Source organism: Ochlerotatus camptorhynchus, unplaced genomic scaffold (assembly GCF_037179485.1).
Source record: "Ochlerotatus camptorhynchus isolate MF236.1 unplaced genomic scaffold, CSIRO-AGI_Acam_v1.1 ptg000256l, whole genome shotgun sequence".
NCBI lineage: Eukaryota > Metazoa > Arthropoda > Insecta > Diptera > Culicidae > Ochlerotatus > Ochlerotatus camptorhynchus.
The window spans coordinates 1,534,250-1,547,019 of NW_027040746.1; the positions used below are offsets into that span (position 1 = coordinate 1,534,250).

The 12,770-nt window shown below is 37.9% G+C and overlaps 1 protein-coding gene across 1 annotated transcript in view; it reads right to left on the reverse strand.

Moving 5' to 3' along the window:
* Positions 1-3,112: 3,112 nt before the first annotated feature.
* The window catches only part of LOC135705019 (uncharacterized), a 32,816-nt gene continuing 23,158 nt past the window's right edge, over positions 3,113-12,770 (reverse strand). Inside the window, exon 2 of the mRNA XM_065226570.1 lies at positions 3,113-3,157. Coding sequence (XP_065082642.1) covers positions 3,113-3,157 — 45 coding nt within the window. The remainder of the gene's footprint in view (positions 3,158-12,770) is intronic.

Here is a 12,770-nt window from a genome sequence, read left to right on the forward strand (position 1 = left end):
AACTGTGATATGGAAAATGTTGCACGACATAAAACTCATAAATGTTGTTCTTCAGTGCAGCGTTGGAAAAGTTCGAGCTATTTCACGAAGTTCAGCAAGGTATAATTTCGCGAGTCATAGCACAGAGAACAGACGTTGAGGTACGATCAAAATGTCTGTAAAAACTAGTGTAAAGATTCCAATTCGACTTAAGCGCCACCAAGGCCGACTTCCCCCACACAAAAACCATCTTTGACAACATGATGGCGCTGGAGTTGCACAACTTACAGTAGGCACTAAGCAATGACGTTTATATAAGGTCTGGGCCAAAGGGCTTATTGGTGTTAGTGAAATGTGCAAATGGTTAGTGGTGTTCGTATTATATTGCAATGTTTATCTTTTTACACGAAACAGCTGTTGGCAGTGACGTATTTCTATCTATTCTCAGTATGTTGGCAGTGACGTATATCTATCTGTTCGCAGATGTTCAGCAATGTTTACAACATTTTTGTTTCTAACACCAGCAAGCTGCCTGTTGGCCCAGACCTTATATAAATGTCATTGGGCACTAAGTACCGGTAGCGCCGAGTGGCAATTTTCAACAGAAAATTTATCAAGTTCTACTAGCGCCAAATTGAGCGAAAGTGGTAAATTTATAGAGGAAATAAGAAGATACTAGCGCCACGTAACGCAATATTCCCACTTTTATTTAAACAAGGGCCGGACGGAAGTTCAACGTCTGTTTTCTGTGGTCATGGAGAGTTTTCACGAAATTTTCCATCACTACTTCTGTGCTACGCAAACAAATATCATGCAATTAATTATGTTACCATGCGTTAATTTTCCTTCAGATGCTGTTCTTAGTTCCATTAATTTTTAACAGAGAGCAGTGCGGTCAAAACATGTATGGTACCTCTATATATGCAGTTAGCCTTCATCTATGTGATTCCTAATCTTATATTCGTTGTTCCCTCGGTTGAAGTGGTTCTGATGCATGGTCCTTATCGGTGTCATTCCTCAATTTTGTAGCTAAGGAATCCAATTTTGACTGACAAAGCCCGAGCAGGAAAAAAATACTTATGAATACCAAGCTCAGGTATGCTATACAGCATAACTGAACATCTTAATTTGGTATTGACAAGCCTGACATAAGAGGTAAAATACCAAAAATAATCACTCAAAAATGTTCTACGAATATCAAAAAAATCACTAATTTAGTTATTATAATAACTGACGAATATCAAACATGTTTTCGATACATGAATGACTTATTTTGGTATTCAATACTAATCCAATAACTCTTTGAGGTATTTTTGTACAAAAATCTGAAATACCACGTTTTGTTATTTTTTCTACTTCAATTCCTAAAAGATACCAAATTTAGCTTTCAAATGACCGTAACTAGTATTTTTATTTTTTTTTTTATTTTAATCAGGGTTACTTCCACTCACTTGCTATAAACAAAATGTTTTTCTGAATTATGAAAATATTAGATGTTATAATGATAATTAGCACAAGTAAGTTACAAGAAGACGTCGTGAAGTATGTGGTTGACACATAAAACCTGTCAATATTGCTTTTAGTGCGTCACAATCAGCGATTTAACGATTCGTGAGCGCTCACTCTGAGTGAACGCTCGCGAATCATAAGATCGCTTATTGTGACGCTCTGAAAGCAAAATTGATAGGTTTTATGAGTCAAATACATACTTTACACCCTCTTATTGTTATTTACAAGTACAACACATCATTATATCATCTAATGATTGCATAGTTCCGAAAAATATTGTTTTCTAGCAAGTGAGTGGAAGCAACCCTGTTTAATAAACGTTTATTTGTAAGAACTTAACATCCTTAAATTAATTCAAAGTTAAAATTTCTTTTTGGTACTGTATGATAAAAAAACCCTTTGCTTGAATTAATGCTGAAGATTATTCATTTAGGAATAAAAAAAACTCCGGTGTCTTTAACCATCGGCGGATTTAAAGGCTGGATTACTGGCCAGAGTACGGTTGATATGCTCAACTACCTTCTTCTCAAGATCATGAGCTATGCCTTGTGGGTCTTCTAGAAGCTGTCTTCGCTCGTAGAGACGTTCTGTGAACAATTAAGTATTATTGGAACTTCCTCAGTGTTAAGTATTGTTACATACTTATGATGTACTCCACTTTCTCTGGATCCAGTTTTGAGGGAGGAGTGAGTGCTGTTGTAGACGGTGACGAGGATGCTGGTGCTGCCGGTGCTGCGGTGGAGGAGGAGGCTGCAATTGAGGACGCCTCAGTTTCTTCTAAACTTGCTACAGTGCGTTTCTTATTTCCACTCGGATTGTTTGACGAACGACCCGTTACTGTTGCATGGCCAACTCCATTACAAGCTCTTTAGCGAATAAGTAGTCACTTTTGTTAGCAACTTGTGATATTCGCAGCAACCAATCAGATGATGGATAACCATCAACTGCCGTAAAAACTAGCAAACGATTGTTGTGCTGCACCACTTTTTCTTGGAGTTTGAAATTGAGTGGTCGACAACTGTGAGTTCTCTATTTTAAGCTTTGCATTATCCTCTTTCAACTGCAAATTTTGCTTCTGTAGATCTTTAATCTTAGCGTTACACTCTTCGTGGAGATTTGAATCACTGCAGATGTTGACGGCAGCTTGAGTTTCCTGAAAATTATCATCGTTAACATGATGACATGTATCGGACTTCATCTGCAGTTGATCAGTTGAATCAACGCTTACGTCACCGAAAGCTTGGATCGAACTAGGATGCTCAATCTCCTCATGAGCCTTCGTCTTAATGCTACCGAGGCCATCATGATCAAATTTCACTACCGGTGCCGAATTACTTAAGTCCATTGGCTAAAAACAAACATTAATGTGTAAATATTAGTTAACTTCCAAAACATTTGAAAAACCAACCTCGATTGATGCATTTTTAGACATCCGATGGGGTTTGTCCGAATTGCCTGGCTGTGGTTCGATTGTTTGCTGTAAAAAGAAAGTCGGTTAAAAATAAGATCGACAATTAGTTTATTAGTTTAATTTGCAATTTCTTTGAGCTTATAGAAAGCTAGTGTTGGGATTTGTTTGAAATTCGATTAGAAAAACTACCTCGATTGTCACATTCTTCGACGTTCACTGTTTCTTGGTCAAAGGTCCAGGTTGCGGTTCGATTGATTGCTGTAAAGAGAAAATATGTAAAAGTTAAAGTGAAACCCCGTTCCAGATTACTATTAATTCTAACTATACATGGAACATCGGAATAACTGAGGTTATGTGCAAGCCGGTGTAAGTGTTTTTTATTTCTCTTTTTAACAATTAATTTTATAAGAAATACTTACATTTTCCAGGAATGACATGTTCGCAGCATCGGCTGCTTTTTGTGTTTTCTTTTTGTTGCCATTTTTTCGAGTTTGCACCATTTTATTTGTAATAATTTCTAATAAAACCGAGGAAAAAGAGCACCGAATGGAAAAACCGTTTACGTGGTGACGAGAGCTCTTCGTGAAAAAGTCGATGCGAAGATAGTAGTTGATCAACACAATTAAGGTTGCCATAATAAAATGACTGCAATCAATACACACAACAAAATTCACTGTCATTAAAAAATAGGCATTTTTTTAATTCATGCAACCGATACTATTTTCAATAGTACAGGTGGATAACTATTACTCAAATATGAAGAACAGTTACTTAGGTAGATGGGTAACTCTCATCTGTGGGTTAAAAGTACCCAAATTTTTTTAATTGGTTGGTTTTTATAAACAAATGTTACTGAAACATTAATATAAGGGAAGGGATGCTTATGTTACATATTATGATCTGTTGTGGGAACAGATTATTACTCATTTTTGGTAATCAGTTAAACTTTTGTGGGCAAAAAGTAGCCAATAGTGAATAGGATTTATTTTTTCGAGAAATTAGTTGGTATCAGCTGATACGCTCCTAGGTTTTTGTAATCAATTGCATGCCTGCACTTTGTTATTTGTCTGCACTGAGGAAAGTTTATCACTTTTGTCAACCATTTAAACTTTTTATATAATCAGAACTCAATGCCATTATTTGTTATTATAAGTTTTTTTTTGAAAAAAATATTAACAATATCAGAAATATCAGTCACGCCTTTTTAAAAATTCAGTCTTCAATATTCTATATGTTTACAACTATAATTATGAGGCTTACAATGATGATATCTCTTGTCAAGGCAAGGTGAATAAGATAGCAGTAACACCTAGCTGGTTGGTTTTAAACAAATGATTAGTAACTCGTTTGTTTTTTTTAATTGTATATAGGTTGAATAAATGCTTGATTTCTTCATACGTTTTCGGAAAGGTAACTATATTTTATTTTCCTTGATTTGTTTTCCGTTGAACTTGTTTTCCGTGCTGAGCACCAATGTTACCGACGCCAGGGAGGCAGCTCCCACACCTGGATCCTATTTATTGACCCATCAACTCATGATTTGGGGACCAACGGCTTTACTTCCCTTTCAAAGGAAGGCATGATCAGAGATGTTATGCCTCAGAACATCCGGCGGCGCCGACTGGGATTGAACCCAGGCCTGCTAGGGTGAGAGGTTCACGCTTACCACTACACCACCGGCGCCGCTAAAGGGGAACTATATTAGGACCTTTTTATGTATGGCTTGAGAACTTTAATTGTAATGATTATGGTAGTCACCCACATAATCGTAATCATTGAAAGGATGATTCACAGTATCATTATGTACCATAAATAAGTATATCCGTACGATTCTAGTCAGCATGTATAAAAACGATAAGCATACAATACCATGAATTGTCCTGAGGATACCATATATTGTATTATGCAAAACAACTATATGGGATAGGCGGTTAAGTATAATTACCATTCAATAAGGTCGATATTTTAGAACAAAGTTTCAGGTTTAATATAAGACATATAGTTTTTGTATGATCAATTTTAAAATCATTAAACTATTTGTCATAACATTATGGAACATTTGTATGTTGTGAATGTGAATTTGTATATTGTGTGGCAAGCACATTGATACCAACCGGTGAGCACTCGTGTTTATTTCAGTTACCGGGGGACGTAATTTGGGATTAGCCCCGGTCCCTTTCAAATTGTATCATTATTTATGTACGGTCCATATATTTGAAATGACGTTTCACATTCATCTAGTGATGGCCAATTTTCATTCGAATTATCGATTAATCGATTAACGAACCGAAAAGTAAAATATTTGTAATCGGTTATATCATGCAGATATAAGCATTAACTTCTCCAGAGGATCATCACCGATCGTTTCAAACATGTGCTGCACTCTCATTGGTGGAAAAATGGCAGTACAGCGAACAAAAAATAATCGATTAGTTGTTAATCGAGTAATTAAAAAATGGGACATCTCTGATTTTGGTGTGATTGTTTTGATGAAAATGAGCGCAAAATTTCATCTCTACCGAGGGGGCAGCAAAACCACAAAATTACCTTGAATACGGGAGGTATTCATTAGATGAAAGGGACAGTGAAAGAGGACAATAAAATAGAAAGTTTTTCTTCCGACAGTTTCATCTTAGTATTCATCTTTGTTGATACTCTATGCCCAGGGAAGTCGAGAAAATTTTCAACCCGAAAGATTCCCTCGACCGGACGGGGAATCAAACCCGCCGCCTCCGGCTTGGTAATACCAACAATCAATACGAAACTAACGATTTTAAATTGGGTTCTTTAAGGGTATTGAGGTAAATGCACATTCGTAATATTCATTAAAAATGGAACCCAAACCCAAAATTTCATCAATTTTGGTACACTGGAACTATTTTAAATAAGTACGTTTACATTTGCAAAAATCACCTTATTAGCGCCCCTCGGTGTCACTTTGTATGGGAGTGAGCTGTCAGTTTGTTAGTTTAAACGCTGGCCAGACTGAGCAGTTATAACATGTTATAACGGTTGTCAAATAATTGCAACACAGAAACCACCATCAAGATAGCGCTATAACATGTTATAACTCTGTAGTCTGAACGTACTATTAGTGTCAAACAGTGAAGTTATTATTTTGCTTTAAATCTTGATTTAAAAATCGAGATGAAAGTGTGTGGGTTCGAAAAAAATATCGCTGTGCTCCGAAAACGAAGCTCTTTCAGATGATGTATAAAAAACGATACATTTTTCAAAATTAAAGAACCCAATTGGCTCACTACTTGACTAGCCTATTGATCCCAAGCAAACGATTAACGTACCCCATTCTAGTCGAAATTCTAGTACTACGCAATGTTTGTTTTGATTGGCTATGAAAGTTTGACAGATAAAATGAGGGGTGATTGGGTTTTCCTATGTTTCGAGAGGTGAATCGATTAGCTTGGGACCGAAGAGAGTACCAGAGCTGAGGCAAAAAGTTGAGCACGTTGTTTCGGGACCTTCTAGTCTTAAACGCTGTCCAGACTGGAGAGTTATTACATGTTATAACGGTTGTCAACTAATTGCAACACAGAAACCACCATCAAGATAGCGCTATAACATGTTATAACTCTGTAGTCTGAACGTACTATTAGAGTTACCTCTATGGTATTACCATATTATTACTTTTCGGTAAAATTTATGCAATTCAATTCAATTGCTTTTCAGCTACTTTGAAACTAAATCTCCACTAAAATGACAAATTTTGATCATTTAAACAAGATTGAACATGTTTTGATATTATTTTCAAATTCAATAGCCTTTAACATGAAGTTCAAAGTTTTACCGAACGTTCAGCTGTTCTGATTTCGGTAAAATTTACCGAACACGGAAACAAAATCTTAGTGTTTGCATCCAATGTAAGTTACACTTGTATTTTTTTTCAGTGTATATCGTGATCATATCGTAGACCACCTATTTGAGAGAAAAAAACTACATTCCTTGATTTGGCTGTCAACACCAATAACGTAAAGAACCGGTCTGAAAATGTGGATGTTTTATCTCTTTCATTCTTCCGTTCTTCTTATGCATGTGACGTCAAACTCAGTGTTGCACACAAGCAACGGGATAATGACCGAGATGGCTAATTCTCATTGCCGAACCTCTTGTACTTCATTGTGTCAGCACTGCTTGTTGACTGTTGGAGATTTCATTATTATAAAGTGAATCTGTTTTATAAATATTTAATTTATGCGTACGATTATTGTACATAATGAAGCCAAGGAGAAGGCGAAATCATTATCTTTCACCAATATATGAAGGGCATAAGTACGAAAAAAGGGTAAACACGTACGTGATATAAAAAAAATATTTACAAAAGTTATAGTTTTTGTTACTATCAGTCCAGCATCAGAACCATCAACAATTCAAATGACGTGGAAGTATTAGGCTGTGATGAAGTTGCCGATAATCCGCATGAACATATCACTCCACCTGTGACTCTCAATCCACCAAGTCAGCTCGCTGAAGACGTTCCAAACGACCAACCAGAAGATCTTTCCTCCCAGCGTACTCAAGATCGAGAGAATGGAGCAATCAATGTGAACGTTATAGGACCTGTGCTCGTTCCACAAGAAACCGTTGTAAGTCAGCACACAGAGGATGATCAAGATCGACAAGGCAGTTGGAATGATTTTTTCAAGGTATAAATTCAGCATACTGTTATAAAAGTTTCTTCTGCATCCTCTACTACTTTCAGATATTCTCCGAAAATCATACCAAACAGTTCCAAGTTCACTTTGATTTACTGACGGCTGAGATTTTGTATATGATTCTGAACTATTATATTCGACATCATCTTACACAAGAAGCTTTAGAGGATTTTCTGCGGATGATGAATATTATATCAGGCACTAAAACTTTTCCAGAATCATTTAAAACTTTTTCAAGTTTATTCGATGCATATTCATGCCCACCAGTCAGAATATATTTTTTCTCAAACTGTCAATACGACTATGGTGCTAATCAGCCTGAAACAGCAGCAATATGTCCTATCTGTGAATATCCAGAAAATGATTTTTGACGTAGGACTACGTCTTTGATTTCTATATGGGGGTTCACTTTGTGAAAACCGAAAATGGAACATGTAACAAATTAAGAAAGATTTTGAACGTTAATAACTCAGCTGCCCCTGGTCCAATTTCAATAATTGTATCACCAATCGATCAGAAATATGGCTACGCATCGATAACAATGCTTCCTAATGTTGATTTTCAACAAGAAACTATTGAAAAACTGGTAAATGTCCAGCATTGTCCAAAAGCGTCGAATTAACTAACAAATCCACCAATTACCTACATGCATATGCTGCTTCCCCAGCACAGTCGTCAGAGAGTAGTAAGTAGACGAAACAAGTCGAAGTGGCATTCGCATCCGATCCTCGGGCGCGTGCGAATAGGGAGGATGGAATTGCGTAATATTTTGCACACTCATCGCCATACTCAGAGCCACACGCTCCCAACGACCACACCACTGTGTGGTGGTGTTCGGTCGTCGAAATTAGTAGCAGCAGTAGCAGCAGTAGCAGTGCTTTCGGCGTATGGCGTTGAAAATTGTTCTCCAGTAACAACGAAAGGCTGCCTGCAAGCAGCGAGCTGCAGAGCCCACATAAGCAACCATCAAAGGAGGAAAAAGCTGCACCGCTATGCTATGTAGCAAATCAGTAGCTCTCCGTGAGTCGCTGCGGGTCGGTCATCTATGCCATGCGTGTCACCCTCGCTCCAAACGACATACAGCTCGACATCATCCGTGTTGAACACCCAGCTCAGAATTACTCAACCTTCACTACAAAACGGTCCTTTTCAGGGCCACCAAAAATTTGTTAAAGAGTATTATTTGGACATTGTTCAAGGTCATCAGTTCCCGCAAGCAGCTTGCTATCAAGGCTCAACCTGTCTATAGAAGGTGTGGAATTGTAGGCCTGAATATATTGGTGCAATTAGTTTTTCCTCGGCTTTCATTCCGCATGATTCGTTTCTTTCGTTTAATCAATCGCCCTTGTAGTGACGTCGAAAAGATTGTTTCAATCGGCGCTTACATATGAAATTTAATGTGGATTACAGAATTTTTTGTATGTTACCAAAATTTATGAATGGTTTGCCACTAAATGTTGAGATAATTTATTGATTATTGAATTATCACACTGTATGCCATGAAAAAGCAGCCTGTTTGTGAGTTTTTGCCTGTTTTCAAGTAAGGAGTTATCATAAAAAAAAACAAATCGCCAGCTGGTATTTCCCAGCGACTTTACAAATAAATAAAATCAAACAAAATCATCATGCAGAACTAGCCAGGATTTGTTTTACTTCATATTTCACAAAATTGCTTTCGAGTGTTAAGACATCGTCTCCCGCAAAGTTTACATTTTCCCCCTACCAACACATACATCAGGGCTAGATAGATCTCCACAGGATCTATAGAATCCACGCAATTTCAAAAAACCAAAATGCACAGCATTACGAAAAGAGGTCAGGTTTCGACCAATGGCAGATAGATTTTAATTATAAACAAGCCAAACGATTGGAAATTTATCTACCAATCTGCTAAAATGAACACTTAGTTAATTTTCAATAGGTCACTATTGAAAAACGGTTTAGCGACTTTGCAGTCAATTTAATTGTTGTACTGAATGGGAATTGTGGGTTCGAATCCCACCGGTGCCCTTAGATTTTTTCGCAAATTTTCTCACACACCCGTCTCTTACCGATGATATGTGCTTACCTCTCAGTATGTTCAAACTTTCCTATAAACTATTGAAAAATACCAAATGTCCAACTGTTGCAATGGTGATCAAAATTATCACCAAATGTCTGAAAACAGCGCATTCCCTAACACAGACTTAGAAATCGAATTCGATGCGGTCCCACTGAACGGTGCTCATTCAATCACCGTAAGTGGTGGTGTCCAGTCCAGCAGCAGCAGTAGTAGCAGCAGCAGCAGTAGCAGGAGTGCTTTCAACAACAACAACAACAACGAAAGGCTGCCTGCAAGCAGCGAGCTGCAGAGCTCATATGGGCAACCATAGAGAAGGAGGAAGAAGTCTCACCGCTAGGCTAGGATCGGAATCAGTAGCTCGTCGTGCTCAGCTCAGCATTACTCAACCATCACTACAAAATGGTCGTTTTCAGGACCAACATAAATTTGTTAAGAGTATTATTTGGACATTTGTCTAGGTCATCAGTTCCCGCAAGCAGCTAGCTATCAAGGCTCAACCTGGTCTCTATATAAGGTATGGAATTGTAGGCCCGAATGTATTGGTGAGATTAATCATCGTCCGACCATTTTCCATAACACGCTGGTAGGAAGTGTTAAAAATCCGTATAGAATTTGAGAGAAGTGGGAATAATTCGCTTAGAGTGTATATTCAGTCCCCAGAAAGCCAATAAAATCAAATTTGTGAGAAAATTAGCTCTCACGAGTTCAATCTCTCGAAGTCCCTCCTTTTCTACATATAGCGTTAGCGTTAGCGTTGTTATGGTATACTTCGTAGATTGGATACTAGCGACACTCACGTCTCTTCTGAATTTCTCAGTTAGACTACTTTCAGGAATAATGCTGGGGAGTAAACATTGGTTCCAATCTAAACAAGAGTAACAGAAGCATGACTGTCGCTATTCCCGGCCACGCCCATCTTTACCATAACTAGGGATAGGGAAGGAAATGTTGATGTAGTACTTACTTAACGAGAGGCCACCGACTTAGCGACACCCTCATAAGTGCTACGGAGTTGGAGGGTTGGGTAGGGTATTCGGTTAGGATTCACCTCGAGTTGGCGATGCAACCAAAAGTATGCATTGTTTATTTAATCTCTCGATAGCCGGCTATCGAAAGAACATATTTTTTTTTGTAACAACTCAAGGCGGGAGTAGCCGTCAACAATGCTGATGATGGTACAGCACGCAACAACCACCCTACTGCTTCCTCTCTGAGATGATCACGTTCGTCATGACGAGAGGAGCAACACAATAGTTGGGTAAAGAAGAACTGCATTATAACACACCATCGACTGGAAATGCTCTCGCAGCGTGGGGCTTTAGGTAGTGATGAAAACGTCGCTAGAACTATTCCACAGCCGCAGTCAGTTTATGAGCAACAAGAGGGACGCACATTTTTGCCTGTGGACTTGGAGACATACTTCAAGTCCCCGCGTACATCGTACGGGCTAGGCAAAAATGTGCGTCTATCTTGTAAACTGTCGCTTTAATGGCCCTTCGCTCATTTTCAACTTCTATTCAATTTTCATACTGCCGTACTCTAACGGAACTATCCACCTTCCCTCTTCTAAAGATCATTCTCTAGCTAATAAATCATCACACTAAAGCTTCATGTTAGCATTTCCAACCAACTCTGATATTAATTTTGTTTAGTGATAATGAATTTTAAGAGTCATGACGGAGAGCTTGGGATTAAACCCATGATTTTCTGCTCAGTAAGCAAAATCGATCCCTCCAGGGTCATCGAGCATCTCATAATCCACAGCGCTTCGCGTCAAAGTACGAATATATGGATGAACTATCTATTATTGAATAACTATTATTTACGATGATTACATGAAAGAAATAAAATATAAACTACAAACAAAACGTGACTACTAAAATCTCAAAAAGATATTTTTACAAATATATTTCACGCAACCAGGAATCTCAAAACCATTAGACGCTATAATGATTCTCTGCACATGTTAGACACAAGAAGAGGCCAAAAAGCAAGCGTCCGACACACAAAACTCGCCAAATCCACTTGCAGTCACAATCAACGATTCTACGAATCGCGAGCGCTCACGAATCATAAAACCACCGACTGCGGCACTCTGAAATCGAAATTGACAGGCTCTATGCGTCAAACACCCGCCCTCCAATCTCCTCCCGCATCCAACAACACAAATCTCCATTACAACATCTAACGAATTCAAAACTACGAAAATCACTCATCTATAGCAAGTGAATGGAAGCAACCCTGCATGCAACCATTCTTCATGATACACTTTTTCTGCCTATCTTTCTATTGGGCCTGTGGACATGCGTTAGCTTCGAAACTTCTAACCAAACTGGGAAAATTTTCAGATCACAAAAAAAAACTTGAAAAAAACATTCAAAGGTAATAACAAGTAAAATAAATATTGATTATTTAACGCAAAAACGAGCAAGTAATATTAAATCTCTTGTATCGTATGCTAATGCTAATTGACTGTAACAAAAATAATATGCTTAAATAAAATAAAATATTAATAAAATGATAGGCAAAATTTACTAGAAGATCATTACTTTATTGGTGAGAAGTTTCTAATAAGCCCTCCCAGTTCCTCTGTATACAGAACAAATCTGATACTATAATCAGAATTGCTCAGTCTGCATGAAGCAGCCGATTTCATCAAGGAAGTTCTATTAACAACCAAGAATTAATCGTTTGAGGCATACTGATGGTGATATGGGTCACTATAGGAAATCATCATCGTTGCAAATATAAAGAAATTAAACATAACCCTTTGCTTCAGTACTGTCAGTACTTATCAGCGTGCTCAACAGAAACTCTTCAGACCCACCATGATCAAACGTCTAAAACCAGAAACAAAAGCACTTGGATGACTCTCTTGCCGTTCCTACTCGATCTCAACGTGTGAAAATTGTGCGCTCGACAAATTACAGCATGAACGTGGCTCTTCGAAAAGATGTCCAAGACAAAATTGTAGAAAACTGATAGATGGTATCGAAACAAGTAAACAAATAAACTGGAACGAACTCACCAAATGAACGATGGTTTGCACGTGAAGCCAATACTTGAAAGACTGTTGCATCTCTTAATTCAAGCTAAACATGTCATAACATTCCTTCGGATCTTCAAAGAAGCTCTTGCA